The 20938-nt window shown below is 44.7% G+C and overlaps 1 protein-coding gene across 3 annotated transcripts in view; it reads left to right on the forward strand.

Moving 5' to 3' along the window:
- Positions 1-20938, forward strand: part of HYDIN (HYDIN axonemal central pair apparatus protein) — a 432426-nt gene that overhangs the window by 348179 nt on the left and 63309 nt on the right. For all 3 annotated transcript variants that reach the window (XM_032284417.1, XM_032284419.1, XM_032284418.1), the window contains 10 exons: positions 862-1030; positions 1519-1757; positions 3681-3798; positions 9611-9815; positions 10929-11164; positions 13783-13934; positions 14046-14235; positions 16150-16252; positions 16477-16764; positions 19394-19536. In XM_032284417.1, coding sequence (XP_032140308.1) covers positions 862-1030; positions 1519-1757; positions 3681-3798; positions 9611-9815; positions 10929-11164; positions 13783-13934; positions 14046-14235; positions 16150-16252; positions 16477-16764; positions 19394-19536 — 1843 coding nt within the window. The remainder of the gene's footprint in view (positions 1-861; positions 1031-1518; positions 1758-3680; positions 3799-9610; positions 9816-10928; positions 11165-13782; positions 13935-14045; positions 14236-16149; positions 16253-16476; positions 16765-19393; positions 19537-20938) is intronic.

Genomic DNA, 20938 nt, shown 5'->3' on the forward strand with positions numbered 1-20938 from the left:
CACAGCCCTTCGTGGCAGTGCCTGCACTTTTCATTCCATGGAAGGTTCTCCTTCCCCGAGAATTCACAGTTGACAAAGGGACTTTTCCCCTGTCACTTTGGAATTAGTGTTAAGCAGAATCTTGCCTGTTGGTGAGTTTTCTTTCAGATTAAGACAGGGGCATTAGCTGTGCTCTTTGAGGTTGCATGGAATGGAGTCACTCTCAGGCTGGAACAGGTGATACAGGGTTTGTTGAAAGACTGTTCAGGGAGGTGAGGAAGCACAGGGATGCAAATAACTGGAGCATGGGGGTGACATTCAGAGTCCCCCAGCAGCTCCGGGCAGCCCTCCTCTGCTTAGGTGGGAAACACCTTGGGCCTATGCCAGTGCCTCCGTCAGTCTCATGAGCCAGCTGCTTCCTGTGTTTCTTGCCTCACCTCCAGTAGGCCGTGGGCTTCCCTCCCTAGTGCCTCCATTGCAGGGCCCCTGCCTCCTCCCTGCTCTCCCTCCCCAGGTTCCCTGGTTTCTGTGTCACTGTTTGCTTTGCATGTACTGAGAGCCAGACAGACACAGACAGAGAATTCACTTAGTTGGTCCTTTTTCTGTGTCCAATGTCCCTGTTGGACAGAGATTTCCTGCAATGGCCTCTCTTGACCATGGGATAGAGTATGGCTATCTTAGCCTCAAGCATCAATTCCTGGTCCTGTCAATCCTGGCTAAGGAGAGGCAATCACAGAGTACAAAGCACAGTGGACTCTGCTGGGCATAGTGGCTAACCAGGGCTGGAGACACAGCAGGCACTCAGCCACCTAGAGTCTCCTCTCTGGTATCTTGAGTTCCCGGGATAATGACTTAGGTTGACTTTTCATTCTTGTCTTTCAGCTTTTCCGTGGACTCTGTAGGGATTTCAACACCTAATATAAATTCCATGATCTCAGTCCAGCCCAGAAAGGGTTCACTGACCCCAACAGAAAAACCCACAAATGTCCAAGTTTTCTTCCGTGCGAAAAAAGAAGTGAAGATCGAGCACCAGCCTATTCTGCGCTGTCAGGTAAGAGAGCTGCAAAGGGAGGGGCTGCCTCGATGGCAGGATCGTTGGACCCCTGTTGCAAAGGACGATACCTGGCCTAATCCATGCTCCAGGGGGAAAAAGGGAGGCCTGGCCCGGGTGGCACCCAGATAGGATACACCGGGGGTTGGTCCTAACTAGCAGGCAAAGTCATCAGAAATAGAGCCAGAGAGGAAATGTGCCCCCAAGTCTCTGGGGAGCATCAGAGGCAGGGAAGCTGAGTCCCATCATCAAGTGCAAAGGATGAGCAGGGAACTGAAAACAGGAGGAAAAGCTGACTACGTTGACCCTTGACACAGCAAGCTCTGTTTTAGTGTTTGCTAATATCATTGTTGATGCACTAATACAAAGATAATGAAATAAAGAACATGGCTTCATGTCAATCATGAAAATAGGGAACGGGGTAGATAATCACGGGAATTTTGTAGCTACAGCAGTGGCTGACTTGCTAATTATTCTTCCCTTTCTAGATTATTGAGCCCAGTATTTCAGAAGGAGGTGAGATCATTGCCAGCATCCCAATTAAGTTTTCTGTGAATGCAGTATATTCCAAATACAACATCAGCCCCTCCTCCATCATCAACTTTGGAGCTTTGATCTGTGGCGCCCGTAAAAGCACCACCTTCACCATAGAAAATCAAGGTGTTACTGACTTCAAGTTCGCCCTCTATAGGATGACAGGGGAGAGCCCCATTCATCAAAAGAAAGCGTAAGACCAGTATTTACTTAACTCAATTCACTCCCTTATTAATTTGTGCTTTATATTTTGTAAAGAGCTTTGGTATATCTTATTTAAATTCACCCAATTCCCTTTCATGGTGAGGTCACTAAGATTTATCAATGGCTCATTTAGATTATGCACAAAAGCTGGGCATGGAAGCTTACACCTGTAATCCCAGCACTTTGGGAGGCCAAGGCGGGTGGATCACCTGAGGTCAGGAGTTCAAGACCATCCTGGCCAACATGGTGAAACCCCGTCTCTACTAAAAACACAAAAATTAGATAGACATGGTGGTGCACGCCTGTAATCCCATGCTAGGGAGGCTGAGGCAGGAGAATTGCTTGAACCCAGGAGGCAGAGGTTGCAGTGAGCCAAGATCGCACCACTGTACTCCAGCCTGGGCAACAGAGTGAGACTCCGTCTTACAAAAAAAAAAAAAATTATACAGGAAATTACCAGTGGATCTTAGTTGTGAGCCCACAAACCTTCTGACTCTAGGTTTCATCGATTTTCTGTAGAATATATCATAAATTTTAGTTGAACAAACATAATCTTCTGCCTGGGATTTTGTCTGTTGTCCTGGTGCTTCTGGGGTACTGAAGGACTTATTAGATCATTGTCCTATGTGTCATTCTGTACAATGCCAAGAGATTATTATCACAGCAAGATAAATCAAAAGAAACTATAGCTGTGCTTCAGGTGGGACTGCTCTGGAAGCTCGGAAGAGAGGAAGTGCCTTCAGCCCACCAGGGACTGAGTTTGTTATTGCCTGTTATTGTTATTGCCTTCTTCCCATTAAGGTAGCTTCACCATCACAAAGCTCCTTAATAGTTGTTCCAACAGCAAAATGCCATGTTCTTCAAAAGGAGGCTGTCAATCAATTCACCCACAACAATTTGTCTTGTGAGTGCTTTTGGCTTCCATTGGGCTGTCATACTCTTTTGGGGCAAATTAAGGATGGTTTTTACTCATTCCTGAGGCACTTCTGATTTAATGTTGATTTTCTAGCTAATTCTTTTAAATTAGATGTATGGCTTTACATTGTTTGTAGTTGTTTTATATTTTTGTAGCTATTCTTTTCTGTCTTGGCAAAGTTTGAACATTTTTTAAAATGTAGAGTTAAATTCTTTAAAGTCCCTTTCTTCTTAATTTAATTTCAACCAAAATTTTTTATAATTTATTTTATAACAATGTAATAATGTCTATAATGATTATAACTTAATTCTATTTTGCTTTAAGTTGTTTTTTATTTACTTTTCATTTTAGCATGCACCAGTTCACGCTAAACGCGCAAAAGGCGGTTGAACTTCAGGTGTTCTGGTCATTAAGCAAGTGAATGCTTGCATATATAAAATTCTCAAAAATTTAAGTTGCATTTCAGATACATTTGAACATTTTAGGTGAACTGGTCTCTAGGCAAACTAACTATTGGATAAACTAATTTCAAGGCAAGTGAACAATTACGAAGACCTATATTTGGACTACTGCTTATACTAAACCTTAAAAAGTCATGACTATAAATGTAAAGAAGAGAACAGAGCTTAATTTATTTGCCACTTCATTTTTTTAAATGAGATTAAGTGAAATATTTGACATCCACAAGTAATTTTCCACACACTGCTTTCCAGTGAACTCAAGTAGGCATTTAAAAATTGCTGTTTTCTTGCAGTAATTTTCAGTGTCCCTATCAATCATATTTAATAAGTGTAAGCACTACCTAGCTTCCTTGCAATTGTTAAATGAGTTTGGTCAGTGATTAACTAGCTAACTGTGCCATTCCAATATCCTCTTGGGCAAAAAGGGACCCTTTCTCCCATTCCTAAAACAAAGGGTGTTACAAACAGACAGACAGGTGCTGTCTTACCCCCCACACCCTGCAACCTAAGGGTACACTCTTGCTTCTTTAATCAGAGTCAGCCACATCAGACGTGCAAGATCCCGAGAAAGTGAGAGCTTCTACAAAGCTGGCTCTTCCAAGGCAGCCAAGTTCTCTGACGCAATTCAGAAGGAAGTGATCAGCACAGGCCAGGTGCGTATCCTTTTCCTTGTTCATACAGATACCCAGGAAGGCCATCTCCCAATTAGTCCTTGCCACCAATCACTTGCCTAGGGTAATAGGATTTGAATCCATCATGGCAGAAATAGGAAACAAATGTACTGAAGTGTCACTTTCATTTGAAGCTAATACGTTATTACCTTTAATTTGGATATTCTCTTTTGCTATAAAACCTTCATTGGCTCGCCATTGCCTTAAAACTGTTTCAACTCTTCATATGTATTTTAATCAAAAATAAGAAAGAGAAGCCCTTTCAAACAGGCTTAAATAAAAGAAGATTTGAGGATTTCCACTTCCGGTAAAATCAACTAGATGTACTTTTTCCTATTCTTCCCAACTAAGTACCACTAAGAACCCTAGACATTGTGTATAAAACAGACTTCAGACTCTGAAAGGTAGAGAGAAGAAACAAGACCAGCCCTGGGGTCTTTGGGACCCAAGGAACATCAAGGCGGTGAGTTCCCATGTTTTCTTTTTGCCTCATATCTCCCAGACTGGGTGCTGAAGCAGCCAGCAACCCTAAAACATCAACAGACACAGACTAAAACCAAGCGCCAACAGAAGCCTACTCCTACTTTCTTTCTGCCTTTCTAGGTTGCCCCTAGAAAGACAGAAAACTTCTTGATAGTAACCTAAAGACAACAGTTAACCTAGAGAGACAGAAAACTTCTAGATAATAACTGTTCAGCTCCAGCCAAACACCTAAGAAAAATATCTGGCCCCAAGCCACCCCTGCTAGCAAAGGCCAAATAGAGAGTCTAGACTCCACCCTCTCCAAGCTATCTTGAGGTGCCCCACCTACTTGCCAAGGTTGCGTCAGAGAAGGTCGAGTAGGAAGTCAAGACTTTGATTCCTATGCGTGGTAACAACAAGGGAAAAACATGATAAGCCATAATGAAGGTAAATTCAGTAGACCTTACTTCTCTTCCTAGGTTTTCTAAATTTTCTTTGTCAACGGAAGTAAACCTATAATGCTGTCTGATAAGGTTTTAAATGGATGTAGAGGAGATATTTTAGACAAACAGGGACAGAGGAAAGAATCAGTGAACTTGAAGATAGACATTAAGAATTCCCTATAAAAATAACTGAAGGTCCCCCAGCACCTCCTTATAAAAAAAAAAAAAAAAAAAAAAAAAAAAATACTGGAGGTCCCCCACCACCTTCACTGCTGTTTGTGAAGACACCACATGGGGAACATTGACATCCACCTCACCTAGTGGTAATGAAACACTCCCCCGTCCCCTGCTGGAATGGTACCAGAGGACCCCTTCATCTCCCATGGCATCAGCAGAACAGTAGCAGGCACTCACCTGTCCCCAGCAGGGAGGTATCAGTTGAGGACTAGTGGAGTGCTGGAACACCCACCCCTGCCCAGCAAGAATGAGTCTGAGTGGGAATCTGGACTACCGCCCCCTCCTGGCAGTAGCTCATCAGTGCATTTCCTTCCCCTGCCAGGGTAGTGCCAAAGAAAGCCAGCTGAAACCGAGTCTCATAGCATAACACCCAAAATGTCCGGATTTCAACTGAAAATCACTCATCATACCAAGAACCAGGAAGAATCAAACTGAAGGAAAATAGAAAAATGCTAGATAACACTGAGATGACAGAGGTGTCAGAATTGGCTGAAAATGTTTCAGTGAGCAATTATAAGCATTCCTGGAAAATTTTTTAAATAGCACATCTCAGCAGAGAAACAAGATGCAGAGAAGAAGCAAATGGAAATTCTGGAAATGAAAATAAATAACCAAACTTAGAACTCCATGGATGGGGTCAACAACAGAGAGGGGACGGAGGAAAGAATCAGTGAGTTGAAGACAGACCATAGGGATTCCTGTGTTAGTTTCACATTGTTCTCACAACAAATCACTTCAAATTTAGAAGCTCAAAATAATACACACTTTTTTATCTTATAGTTCTGTAGGTCACAGGGCCAAAATCAAGTTGTTGGCAGGGCTGTATTCTTTTCTGGAGACACCAGGAAATAATCCTTTTCATTGTTTTTCCAGCTTTTAGAGGCAACCCACATTCCTTGGCTTGTAGTCCCCTCCTGTTATCCTCAAAGCCAGCAACAGGGGGTCGGATCCTTCTCACATCACATTACTCTAACCTCCTCCATAATCATATCTCCTTCTAACCCTCTTCCCTTTCTAAGGACCCTTGTGATTACATTGGGCTCATTATAATCCAGAATAATCTCCTCATCACAAGTTTCTTGGTATAATCATGTCAACCAAGTCCTTTGCTGTGTAACGTAACATATTCACAGGTTCCAGAGATTAAGATGTGGACATCTTTGGGAGGCCATTCTTCTGCCCAGTCTAAACAAAAGAGAGAAAGTAGACTCTATTTTGAAACTCTTGAAGGTCTTTTTGAGTCTACTGAGAAAAAATGAATAGATGCTCAGGGATCTGCAGAACCATAACAAAAGATCTAATGCTCTTGTCATTGGAGTTCCAGAAAGAGTTACAAAAGGGGACTGAAAAGGTACTCAAAGGAATAATGACAGAAAACTTTTCAAATTCGACAAAAGATATAAACTTACAGACTCAAAAATCTGAGTAAACCCAAATAGGAGAAAATAAAAGAAACCCATGCTAACACACATCATACTTACACTTCTGAAAATTTTAAAAAATTTAAAAATCTTGCACACATCAAGAGAGAAATGAACCTTGAATGACAGCAGATTCCTTACAAAAACCGTAGAGACCCAAAAGAAAGAGGCACAATATTTTCAAGTGTAGAGAACCAATAATGGTGAACCCTGAATCTTATATCCAGCAAAAATATTTCTCAGGAATAAATGGAAAATTGACTTTCTCAAATGAAACAAAGCTAAAAGAATTTGTCACCAGCAGATTTATCCCAAAAGAATGGCTACAGGAAGTTATTTAAACAGAAAGTAAATAACGAAGTAATTGTAGAACATCAATAAGGAGGAAAAAATAATGGTAAGCAATAATGTAGGTAAATTCAGTAGATCTTACTTCTCTTCCTGGGTTTTCTAAATTATCTTTGTCAATGGAAGCAACCCTATAAGGCTGCCTGATATGGTTTTAAATGTATGTAGGGGAAATATTTTAGAGAGGAGACAAGGGAAAGAATTAATGGACTTGAAGACAGACAATAAGAATTCCTTATAAAAAGCAGGTGAATGAGCAGTTGTTAAGCAAGATGGCAAATACTATAATTGAGGTGAATGTACATGGATAGACTCTAGGAAGATGGAAGAATGAAGTCTTGCTCTTCCTGGTAGCTATGTAGAGTCATTGAAGGCTTCACAGAGGAGGAGGTGCTTGATTGGTGTATCAGAATCATGTTTAGCTGCAGATAGCAGAAAATCCAAAGTTAGTGGTTTAAACAAATACAGTGTATATATAAATGGGGTAGGCAGTTGCTGATGTCAGTTTAATAGTTTGTTGTTATTTGTGATTCTCTTGGCCTTTCCCTCATGGTTACAAGACGGCTGCTGCAGCTCCAGCCACCACCTCTACATTGAAGGCAATGACAGAAGTAGGTACTCTGCACTCTATGAACACAAATAATTATTGCTTGAAGTGAACTGGGTTTTGTACATGTTGGTTTTTAGGTCTTTTCAATTGGTTTCCTCTTGTCAAGCAAAGGCTATTTTATTAGCATACATAATTTTCTACATATATTTCTGTAACTCTCATCTCTTCTAGAGATTTTTTTTTCCTTCTTTGCCTACATATCTTCTCAGCCTTCAGTGAAACAGCCTCTCCAGCACTCTGCCTTTCGGTTTCAATGAACTTGTCCTCTCCTCTACGTTGGCAGCTTATTTTCATGGTCACAGCCAGGATCTGGCCTCACAGGAAACTGAGGTGCTTCTGAATCCTTGACTTCCAAGACCTCTTTCTCTGACCGCTTTCCTTTCTTCTAGCCTTCTCCACCTCAGCTCTTTGCCCTCACTATGACTTGCTCCTTGCTCTTTTGAGACAGTATCCTGCTATTTTCTTACTTCTCTCCAACCTTCTCCTCTGTCAGGATGGTTTATCTGGGAATCTCAGTGCCCACGACATCTCCTAGCACATAGTAGGTATTCAGAGTAAGTAGTGAACAAGTTAGTTGATAGCTTCCATGTATGTCTGCGCAGTCACACTGCACAATGCTAGGGGCTCGTCCACACAGATGCCTGTGTGAAGAGTGCCCCCTAGAGGTGTGCAGTGCACCACCGACCCAGCCACTTGCAGCGGCCATAGTAAGAGAACTTACAGACGTTCCGAATACCCGGAAGAATGCAGAGTCCGTGTCTGAGCATTGTCAGAACAGACCTCTTCCAAATACAGCATTGCTAGAGAATATGCCTGAGGGGGTTAGTGAGATCGAGGGACAGGCCACTGGAAAGAGTGCATCTCTGAGGGGAAGAGGAGCAGAATTGGGTTGAAAGTTCATCAGTAACAAAGTCCCCACTTACCACCTCACCACTGTGATAGATTCCAGGCATGGTACACTAGGTGCCCTAAAGAGAGACAACATAAATGAGACTGCCCTTGACAGCTTTCTAAAAATGAGAAAAAGGAAGAAAGCTCATGAGTACCACAGGCATGCATGCTGACTATGAAGCAGAATACCATGCCTCAGCATCAGTCCCTGGGAAGGGAATTCCATGCGCCAGCTACCAATCCCAGGAGAGGATTCTAAACCCTTGGCCAATATTGTGCACTGGTATCACTCCCAGGGGGGACCTCTAACCACCTCACCAGTGTCTGCTGGGGTTCCTAGATCTGGCAGGAGGTCCTTCACAAACCCCAGCTGCCAGAGGTTTTGCTCAAATCCAAGTGCCAGGGTATGGGTCCAGTGCGACAGAACACTCACACAAGTCACGCAAAGCAAGTGATCAGATAGGTGTCGAAAACCAATAGACGCCTAGTATTCATGGACAGTTGGTCCCCAAGGCTCAAGAAAGCTGCCTGGGCCAGATGAAGTCCCGTCTATGCATGCCCCACTTCACATTGCAGCTGAAAGGCACCAAAAGCATTCGGTCCTGGGGTTTTGTGTTTCAGAGGAAATGTAGATCTCTGAGGTGAAACATTGCAAGACATCCTGTTCTAGGAGGGATGAGAACAGAGCCTGGACTGTTCCAGACCCTTCCCTTATCTCAGGCCACTGCATTTTCAGCACATTCTACGGTCATCCGGAAAACTACAAGCAGGAGAGAGAAGAGCCGGGACATCTAAGGATTGTGCCAACATCCTGTTTTGTGTTGTTTTTAGCAGTAATTCTATACCAGATGCTCCGTTACATGCTTCACCCCTATTCTTTCATTTAAACCTCCAGCAATCTCTGGGATCGGGGCTTTAGCTCTGTTTCATAGATAAATAAACTGAGACTCAGAGAAGTCATTCGTTCAAGGTCAAACAGTCAATATTTAGCAGGGCTGGGATTCAAACCCAGGTGTATCTCACTCAAAAGCCCATAACCATACCCACTACTCCATTCTGCACCCTCTGCTTCAAGATACCCAGCTGAATCAGTGCTATATGATGTGGAGTCTGTCTGTTCCTTTAAGCCCTTAGTTCAAACACAGTTGGTCTGAAGGCATTTACATGGAAGGAAGTACTGAGAGAGCCTATCCCTGAAGACCACCCCCACCCCACCACCCATCGCAGTCCCTCTGTCCCTCTAGGAAGAGGAGTGAGGGCCCAGAGTACGGCTGTGAGAAGAAACCCCACATGTCCCCCTCTCCACACCATCTCCCAGCTCTCAGTCTGGCTGTCACTCACTCTGCCTCCAAGCCGCCTTCCCTCCCACCCTTGTTCTGCAGGCCCGCTTCTCCCATGGCATGTTCACCGTGTACCCCTTGTTTGGCTCCATCCCTGCCGGAGGACAGCAGGTCCTCAATGTTGACTGTGTGGCTGACCCCGTGGGAAGATGTGAGGAGTTTATAGCCATCGATATCTCCGGCCGAGACCCTACAGACCAGCCTACCGGCATTCCTTACACCCTGCTGGCTGAAGCCTGTCTCCCAGGTACTGACCACTCATACTGAACAACATCACTTAAAAGACGTTCACCTGAGACCCGGTGTGGTAGCTCATGCCTGTAATCCCAGCACTTTAGGAGGCTGAGGTGGGTGGATCATCTGAGGTCAGGAGTTTAAGACCAGCCTGGCCAACATGGCAAAACCCCGTCTCTACTAAAAATACAAAAAATTAGCTGGGTGCAGTGGCGCATGCCTGTAATCCCAGCTACTGGGGAGGCTGAGGTAGGAGAATCGCTTGAACCCAGGAGGTGGAGTCTGCAGTGAGCCGAGATCACGCCACTGTACTCCAGCCTGGGCGACAGAGAGAGTCCATCGCAAAAATTAATGAATAAATAAATAACCTTCATTTGTAACACCTCTACCTCTTTCTTGCAAATTTTTCCAAAGATGTCTGGCAGACATGGCTGGACTGCTTCCTTTAGGGTCCTAGACCTTCCTCTAGTGTCTTCAGCTGTATTTTTCCAGGGCATGCAAGTCTAAAGGGGGAGGTACAGCTTTACACTCCCAGGAGGCTGGTCCTGGGTTCTCAGATGAATAATCTGTCTGAGAATCATGATGGGATGGGCTGTGGCACAGGACCCAGGACCATTGAGTCCCACTCATGGCCAGGTCACTCCCATGAACAAATGAGGTGGGAGGATTGCTTGGGCCCAGGAGGTTGAGGCTGCAGTGAGCCGTGATCATGCCACAGCACTCCAACGTGAATGACAGAGCAATGTTCAGTAACTGAGCATGCAAAATCTGTAACCCCGCAGGACTGCAGATGAGGTGCAAAGAGAACGCCTCACACTTTGACCATAGGATCCCTGGAGCCTTGAAGCAAAGTGGCCCAGTTGCCCCCTTCCCTCCATAACCCACCCTAGACCTTGGATCTTACCATTGGGAGAAAAACGCTCACTGGAGTGTGGCAACCAGCAAGGACAGTACAGAAGAGGAAGAAAAGACAGAGTGTTTCCCATCCCTCACACCCCCTTGCATGAATTCCCCTGTTTGTCCTCTGTGGTTCTCCTTTGTGAGAATCCAAAGCTCCAAATTAGGAATTACAGAGCCATAATCCAGTGATCAGGCAGCATCTCACAGTCTTCCCTTCACTCCCCAGCCTTTGTGACCGAAAACAATGCCTTGATATTTGAAGAGCACCAGATATGTACCAGCGCCAACCTGTACCACATCCTGCAGACCGTAGAGAGTGGGGGGCTCTTTGTGGAGGACGAGAACAAGTTCATCTTTTGCAATGTCCTGGTAGGCCACCAAGCCAAGGCTCGGTTCAAGATCAGCAATGTGGGAAAGATTGCCTGTGATGTCAACGTTGTAGTCAGGCCTATCTCCAATAAGGTAAGACACTCCCAATGGCCCTGGCCCACCGTGGTTGGCATAAAGCTGGAAAAAGGGCCCTCAGCAGCATCTGCTCTGGAGCCTGTATGGCTGAGTGGGAATTATCTGGGGCTTAGGCCCTGCTGGAAGTTTTGTGAAGTAACTGGGGGCTTTCCCCTAGGCCACTGGTGATACATCTGTCCCAGTGGGTGTCTCCACTGGGTACCTTTGTGATAAATGGGTACGCATGAATGAGCAACCCTCATTCCTCCATTAAATGCTCACCACGTGCCTAGAATAGACAAAGCATGGTGGGTAGAGGCTAAGGTGAGCACCAGCTCCAGACAAGCCGGCCTCCAGCTGCATATTCTGCTGGTAAGGGAGATTTGGGGCCGTGAGATTCTAAGGATAGGGTGAAATTGTGAGCATTTTTGGCCCTCCCCATGTGACAAGCACTGTGCTAAGTGATTTACATTTACTGCCTCCTTTCACCCTGACAACCACTCTTCCAACTTTGTATTATTATCCCAATTCTACAGTTAGGGAAACTGAGGCTTAGAAAGACTAAACCCTTCCCCTAGGTCCCAGAGCCTGGAAATATAGGGCTGGGCTTAAAGCCAAGCTTCATCCACAACAAGATAAAATAATGGTCCATCTCAGGGGTCTGCCAGACTCAAAGCTGCCTTTTCTCTCTGAGTCAGATCATACCTTTTTTCACAACAGAATAGAAAATTCGTGATACCAAGAGAGGTCTTAATCAATGGGTTTCTGTGAACCTTAATTTCCAATCCAATGTGCAGCCAATACTCCCTAGTCTTATTTCAGCTGCTTCAGTTCTCTGCCTGAAAGTAGAATCTGGACCCAAGAGGACTTCAGGCCCTAGAGCTGGCATTGTTCACAGCTCAGGGTGGTAGGGAGGTCACCAGGGGTGTTGGTATCAGCCTAGAGCTACAAATGGAGTGTGCATTCCTGGGGGATGTCAACACAGAGGGGTAGGGTTGGGGAGACTACACAATCCCTTTTAGGATTTCCCTCAGGCCCTGGTGACACCAAGTCATCATTATTCTCTGATCTTATTTGGGATACTAAGGGACAACTTTCTCCCTATTCTGTACTAAAAACATAAAAAGCGAGCAAGACTGACTTTTTTTTTTCTTTTTTTTTTTTTTTTGAGGCAGAGTCTCACTCTCATGGCCCAGGCTGGAGTGCAATGGCACCATCATTGCTCACTGCAGCCTCGATTTTTTGGGCTCAAGTGATCCTCCCACCCCAGCCTCCTAAGTAGCTGGGACTATAGACACTCACCAACATTCCTGGCTAGTTTTTATATTTTTTGTAGAGATGGGGTTTCATCATGTTGGCCAGGCTGATCTCGATCTCCTGGGCTCAAATGATCCTCCCACCTCAGCCTCCCAAAGTGCTAGAATAGCAGGAGTGAGCCACCACACCCAGCTGCAAGCCTGATTTCCAAAGAGAGACTATATAAGGGGATTTGCAGACATCACATGTTCTCCTCCACCCTAGCTCACAAACTTGAAGGCTATCCCTTGGAAAAAGCAAAGATAAACCTGAGTGCCTTCAGTTTAAGAACAAGAGGGAATAGTCAGTCTTGAAACCCACCTACTTGCCATGAGAATAAAAATCCTTTTAAGGCCATGCCAGGGCTCCCTACAGTCCTAAAACACTGCCACAAGATAGGAACAGATAAAGTGCTATGGGAAGTTGTCCTAGCCAAGGCTCTTGGAGTTACAAGGAGCAGAAACCCTCTCAGATTAGCCCAAATAAAGTAAGGCTTTCTGCAGTGAATTGGACACCTCAGACACAGGTCAGAACACATCACGTGGCCGGGACTTCTTGGGACTGGCACCATCATCCGAAGTCCATCCTTTAGAAGACCAGTGGATGCTCTGTCCATCTCTCAGGGGCCACATGTCTCTCTCACAGGGTTTCCATTGCTCCATTCTCTCATCCAGCCTTTTCATTTTCCATGTGATTCAGACAGCTCCCAGCTCAGCTCCACATTTTAACAACCAGCACCAGCCCGGCACAGTGGCTCTCACCTGTAATCCTAGCCCTATGGGAGGCTGAGGCAGGCAGATCACTTGAGCCCAGGAGTTTGAGACAAGCCTGGGAAACATGGCAAAACCCCATCTATATTTTTTTAAAAATTAGCAGGGCATACTGGCACACACCTGTAGACCCAGCTACTCGGGAGGCTGAGGTGGGAGGATTGCTTGGGCCCAGGAGGTTGAGGATGCAGTGAGATTTGATCATGCCACTGCACTCCAACATGAGTGGCAGAGCAAGATCCTGCCTCAAAAAGAATTTAAATACCAACCAACACCAATCTTTGGGCATCCCAATTTAGTTAACGGGGTGGGGTAGCAGGGAGAATATCTGACTTCCTGGCTTAGTTCATCTATTTGAGTCAAAAATCATAGGCCTAGCCAAATCCAGCCAGGCATCATTAAGGGATGGGTCCCAGGCTGCTCCCTCCAGGGCCCCTGACCCTCCAGGCAGTGGAGAATGTCCACCACCGCATTTAGATGAGGCAGTTGGGGGAGCTCCTGAAAATGAGGAACAAGCCTAATGAGAATGCAAAGGCGCTGACACACTCTGGTCTCTGCCCCTATCACCAGCCCTATGCCCGCATCGTCGACATTTTTGAAGTGGAACCCAACAAGATGTGCATTGCCAGTCATTCCCATGCCTTTGCCACAGTGTCCTTCACCCCGCAGATCATGCAGAACTACCAGTGCATCTTTGAGGCTACCTTGGATGGCTTGCCCAGGTACCAGCTCCCAGCTCCCTCTCCTGCAGCAGGGCTACAGGCCACACTCCCCACGGAGTGTCATTCCCACCATGCCAGGCTGACAGGCTGCAATCTTCCTGTTCCCTGTAGCACCCTGGCCAAGAGCCGAGGCCTTGTGTTTGACATCGCTGGTGAGGGGAACCTCCCTCGAGTGACGGTTGTACGGCCAGTTCTTCATAACCAATATGGAAACCCCTTGCTCCTCTTTAAGAGGCTTCTGCTTGGTCGTTCAGAGAAGCTACCTCTCATCCTCAAGAACAATGGCATCCTCCCTGCCCAGGTAATACTCGAGTGTGAAGCATGAGGCTGAAAGGGAGAAGAATCCAAAAGTTACACTCTGCCATGCCTAATGTAGGAGGACTTCTCTGTTGATCCACATACATTAACCTATGTGTCAGGGGCATGCGGAGGGGAATCTGGCATGGTGTTTGTCCTCAAGGAAAGTAGGAAACTGGATTCTACAATATATCATTACTGTCCAAGGTAGTATGCAGTGATGTGCACCAAGCTGAGTGGGTAGGGTTAGGGGTATTCTTAATATCTTCTTTATTTTTAATTGTTTTCTATAATGAACACTACATTTGTAATGAGGATAAGATGATAAAAGAAATTTCAGTAGGGGTGAGAGATTCAACATCTAAATGTGTTTTGATTCACTGATTACATTATAGTTTCATTTTTACCAAAAAAAAAGTGATGTACTGCACTCTACAAGGGACTGTAAGACTTTTGAAAAAGATCTATTCCCATCTAGATGATAAAGAGAAAATTCACTCTAAATGACACTTGAATGGGGCTCTTTGAAGGAGTTGGGTTTCAGCAAGTGGGCCTTTGGCAGTCCATGCAAACCAGAAAGAGGGCGAAAGCTTCAAAGGTGCAAAAGCCAAAAAAAAAAGAAAAAGTGCAAGCTACCGCAGGATCTAGTAAGCACCCAGCTTCATAAGAGCATAGGTATAGATAGAAGAGCAAAGAAGATAAAAATGGAAGCATACAGATATGGAACAACTTGTGGAAGGCCTGGGATTCTCTAAATATTTTAAACCTTACTATTGTTCTTGCTGCTGTTGTTCTTATTGTTTATACATTTATGGCTCACTTAGGTTTACTCATTTATTAATCATTTTTATTGCTGGGTCTCCAATTTTCCATCTGTATTAGTCAGTTCTCATGCTACCGATAAAGACATACCTGAGGCTGGGTAATTTATAAAGAAAAAAGAGGTTTAATTGACTCACAGTTCCACATGGCTGGGGAGGCCTCACTATCATGGTGGAAGGCAAAGGAGGAGAAAGACATGACTTACATGGTGGCAGACAAGAGGGACTGTGCAGGGGAACTCTCATTTATAAAACCATCAGATCTCATGAGACTTATTCACTATCACAAGAACAGCCTGGGAAAGACTCGCCCCATGATTCAATTACCTTCCACCAGGTCCCTTTCATGACACATGGGCGTTATGGCAGCTACAATTCAAGATGAGATTTGAGTGGGGACATAGCCAAACCATATCATCATCTTACACCCTTTTCCTACCAACTGAAGAATACTCTTTAGTATTTGCTTAATGTGAGTCTGCTGGTGGCGAAGTGTCTATTTCTCCTTCATTTTTTAAATTATTATTCTTCAAGTTCTGGGGTATATGTGCAGATCTTGCAGGATTGTTGCATAGGTATACACATGCCGTGGTGGTTTGCTGCCTCCATCCTCCTGTCACCTACATTAGGTATTTCTACTATTGTTATCCCTCCCTAATCTCCCCACCTCCTGCTATCCCTCCCCAGCCCCCCACCTCGCAATAGACCCCAGTGTGTGATGTTCCCCTCCCTGTATCCATGTGTTCTCATTGTTCAACACCCGCCTATGAGTGAGAACATGTGGTGTTTGGTTTTCTGTTCTTGTGTCAGTTTGCTGAGAATGATGGTTTCCAGATTCATCCATGTCCCTACAAAGGACATGAACTCTTTGTTTTTTATGGCCGCATAGTATTCCATGGTGTATATGTGCCACATTTTCCTTTTCCAGTCTGTCATCGATGGGCATTTGGGTTGGTTCCAGGTCTTTGCTATTGTAAACAGTAGGCACAATAACTTTTTGGGGTCCCGCCCCGAACCCAGCACAGTATCTCGCCCCAGGCTCAAAGCCTATGAGCAGCCTGTAAGCCTAGCACTCAGTCCTGCTTTCCTTCTGCCAGCTGCATGTTGACCTACAGGATGAACTAGGAGTCTTCTCCCTGAAGGGGAGGCCCAGCACCTCGTACATTTACATCACAGAGGAAAACAAACCACATGAGAAAGGTAAGTGTGGGGAAGGTGCTTCTAGAGGGCAATGGATCTCAGTAGCTATTTCTATAGGGGATCACTCAGGGCCCAGCCAGAGAGGAATGCCCATTCTCATCACCACTGGCCTCTAGCTAAGGCTCGTTCCCATTTTAGGGTTAGTTTCCCTTCAACTGGGGTCTTTATGGATACACACTTCTTGAAACTGGTTCTAAATCATAACTTCTCTCTTCTTTTTGCAGCAAAGAAAGCTCACACAGCTTCCTTGGTTGTTTCTCCTGGAGATACAGCTGAATTTGATGTCTTTTTCCACTCCCAGAAGGTTGGGAGGGTGAAAGGAATCATCCACTTGTCAGTGATCAACAACCAGTATGAGGAGACCATCATCCACATTGTGGGGGAGGGCTATGAGGATGACATCACGTTGGACAACATCCACGGGCTGGTGGCATCCGCCAATCAGGAAGGCATAAGTATCTCTGAGTTCACAGAGATCCTCGAGGACAATGATATGGAAGACTTGGTGGCAGGTGAGAGAAGCAGTAGTGAGGCATTGACACGTGTTGGCTATTGGGTCATTTGTTTTAAACAAGAGTGAAATTTACATAACAGGTTGGTTAGCTCCCTGAGAATTTAGGACTGACTCCCCTCACTCACTGTCTCACTCTCCTCACTGAACCGTGGCTTGCCTTGCTCAGTCATGGCAACCATCCTTCCATTTATTCATGTGTTCACTTGAGGAACATGTATCGTGCACCAAGTACATGTTCCAGGCATGCTGATCCCTGGAGTTTCAAAATTAACAAGGAAGTCTCTACTCTTAAGGAGCTTACAGTTTGATATTCAAATTCCAGTTCAACTAATAGGTAAATAAATGCCTTGCAGTTTTTCCTGTCTACATTTATTAGCTGGCTTGTGTGGGCAATGTCAATCTTGTTTAATTAGAGAGAGTATAGATTTGGGCCACCTCTAGAACATCTGCACAGCCTCACTACTCAATGAGCAGCTTGAGAACCTGTAGCATCAGCATTACCTGGGAGCTTGTTATAACTAGGGGTTTCAGACCTGCCCTGACCTACTGAATCAGAATCCACATTTTAAGATCCCAGGTGATATGTGTTTATACTAAAGCTTAAGAATCGTTGTGCTACAGTCTGTTAAGCACTGAAGCTTCATTTAGTTGACATTTTTGGGGTTGGAAAAATTTACTTCATTGTTATCGAAAAGCATTGGTTAAGTGCCCTAATTATATGGCTGGTTGCTAAAAAGTGAGTTATAAACAGAGCCCCACAATTTTTCTAGAAGCTTAATTACAGTCCTAGAATGTACCATTAGGTGGTCTACACAACATGAGTTGAGATCAACACTCCTCATATACCTGGTGTTTCATCCCTGTTTGAGGCTGCAGAGTGATATCTCTCTTATCAAGGATCAAGCAGGAGCCAGCAGTGAATCTAAGTTCAGAACTCAGATTTCATGCCCATAATAAGATTGCCATAGTAAGCCAATTAGAATAAAAGAGTCCCCAATAAATTGGAATTTCAGTTAAACTATGAATAATTTTTAGTATATGTAATCCCAAACATGGAATGGGATATACTTATCGTAAAAATTATTCATTACTTATCTGTAATTCAAATTTAAATGGTACTCCTGTATTTTATCTGGCAATCCCAATCCTTTATAGTATTGTCTCACCAAACAAATGGAGTTGGGGTCTATTTTCTTTTGTACAAATGGAGGTGAGGGCTAAGGTGGGTGAATGGATGATAGATAGATGGATGGAAGGATAAATGGATGGATGGGTGGATGGGTGGGTGGATGATGGACAAATGAGTGGATGATGATGGGTACATAGCTGAGTGTGTAGGTGGATGATGGGTGAGTGGGTAGGTAGATGACAGATGAATGAGTGGGTGGATGGGTGGATGATGGATAGATGCATGGGTGGGTGGATGATGGATATATGGGTGGATGGGTGGGTAGATGGATGGATGGATGGATGGGTGATGGATGGATGGGCAAGTGAGTAGGTGGATGGTGGATGGATTGGTGGTTGATGGATGGATGGGAGGGTGGATAATGGATGGATGGATGGGGAGATGATGGGTGGGTGGATAGGTCAATGATGGTTAGGTGGATGATGGATGGGTGGATGATGGATAGGTGGAAGAGTGGATAATGGATGGATGGATGGATGGGTGGATGGGTGAGTAGATGATGGACAGATGGGTGGATGTTGATGGGTAGATAGCTGTGTGTGTAGGTGGATGATGGACGAGTGGGTAGGTGAATGGTAGATGAATGGGTGGGTGGATGGGTAGATGATGGTAGATGAATGGGTGTGTGAATGATGGATGGATGAATGGATAGGCGGATGATGGATGGATATATGGATAGATGGGTGGGTAGGTAGATAGATGAATGGATGATGGATTGATGGGCAGATGAGTAGGTGGATGATAGGTGGATTATGGATGGATGGGAGGGTGGATAATGGATGGATGGATGGGGAGATGATGGGTGAGTATAGGTGGATGATGGATGGGTGTATGATGGATAGATGGGAGGGTGGATAATGATTGGATGGATGGATGGATGGATGGGTGTGGAAATAATGGATGGGCAGATAATGGATGGCTGGATGGGTAGGTGGATGGATGATGGCTGGCTGTGGGGTGGGTGGATGATAGATGGATGGATGATGGATGGATGAATGGACAGATGGGTGAATGATGGCTGATTGGGTTAGTGGGTGGAGGATGGATGGATAGGTGGATAATGGATAGATGGATAGATGGATGATGGATGGATGGATAGGTAGGTGATGGATAGGTGGATGACGGATGAAAGGATAGGTAGGTGATGGATAGGAGGATAGATAGATGGATAGATAGATGATAGATGGATGGGTAGATAATGGATAGGTGGATGGTGGATGGATGGGTGGGTAGATGATGGATGGACGGATGGATAGATGGTTGGGTAGGTAGGTTCCTTGAGGAATGAAATCTTGTTATTCAGAGATTTTAGGTTTTTCAAATATAACCATCCAAGGATGCAAAGATTGTATGAGAGTGAAGCACTATGCTTCCTTAAGGAAGCAGACCTTCAGTGGAGGCCAGGGAAAACTCACAGCCTTCTGCTTCTAATCCCTAGCTGCTCTGGTGGACCATATCCAGTTTGGGGACTGCCACATTGGACACAGCTATAATGTGAGCTTCACAGTCACAAATCACAGCCAAGTGAACGTGATACGGTTTCAATGGCCTGTTTTAGCTACAGTTACTTTCTCCCCACAGGTAAATAAAAGTCGTTCATCATTTTCTGGAATCCCTTAGGCCTAAGCCAACCCCAGACTGATTGTCAGCCCTTTCCTATGGATGCATGGCTTAGAATGAATGTATCTCAAGCTGAGAGACAGCCCAGGAATCATCCCTCACTTATACCTGGTAGCAGAGGACACTGTTCATGTCTCCCCTGGTTAAGAGGGAAAGACAAAGAATGAAGTTGGCCAAGATTGTTGCTAGGCTGCTGTCAAGGGGCCCTGTGGAGGCCTGTATAGGTGAATACAGGTCCTCGTCTTCCTATCCCAGAGTGTGGAGCTATGTCCTCCTAGGTGTGTGTCCTTTAGAGTATCAGTCCTTCAAAACGCTTCACCAAAGGCTAGAATGGGGGTGATGGGTTCTGTGGACAACTGAGATTTATAAAATGTTTCAAGTTCCATCTTTCTCTTAAAGATTCCTTGTTCCCTTTGGCATGTTTTAACCTAGTTAACTTTGTTTTACCTGGAATTTTCTAACCCCTTGTTTTCACATCTCCACAGCACACAGTTTTGAATTGCTGACTAAAGCTCAACATTGAACAAGGTCTAGGATACTGTTCTAGCAGATTGTTGCCTCTGCTCAATGATTGCTTTCTGTAGACAGTTTACTTCTGAGTTCCCAGGGCACTGGCACACCCCAGTCTCTTCACTGCCTCCTGCTCTGTTGACACACAGCCACTGAGTCTACTCAAGCACAGTACTCAAGGGGGATGGACTAAGGGGGTTGGGGATTCTGTTTTGTCATCTTTAAATCTTTGCATGCTATTAGGGATAAACTTTGCTTTTTTGGAGGGATGTAAAGTTCATTAGGACCCTTACCATTCCATTTCAACGTGGTCCAAATCCAACCCTGAAGAGAGCTAATATACCATTTTATTTATAAGTTGAGTGCTTACTATATGCCAGACATAGTTCTAAGACCTTGGTTAATCTTCTCAACAATGCTATAAGGCAAATGCTATTTTATATATATATATGTATACACACATATATATATGTGTATATATATATATATATGTATATGTATATATATATTGCATTTTAGGTTTTGGGGTACATGTGAAGAACATGCAAGATTGTTGCATAGGTACACACTTGGCAGTGTGATTTGCTGCCTTCCTTCCCGGGAAATGCTATTATTTTTTTAGACAGTCTTACTCTGTTGCCCAGGCTGGAGTGCAGTGTTGCTCACTGCATCCTCTACCTCCCAAGCTCAAGTGATCCTCCTACCTCAGCCTTCCAAGTAGCTGGGACCAGGTATGCACCACAACACCTGGGTAATTTTTTTGTGCATTTAATAGAGACAGGTTTCACCATGTTGCCCAGTCTGGTCTCAAACCCCTGAGCTCAAGCAATCCACCTGCCTCGGCCTCCCAAAG

Source organism: Sapajus apella, unplaced genomic scaffold (assembly GCF_009761245.1).
Source record: "Sapajus apella isolate SASKATOON/1434 unplaced genomic scaffold, GSC_monkey_1.0 scaffold15, whole genome shotgun sequence".
NCBI classification, from domain to species: Eukaryota; Metazoa; Chordata; class Mammalia; order Primates; family Cebidae; genus Sapajus; species Sapajus apella.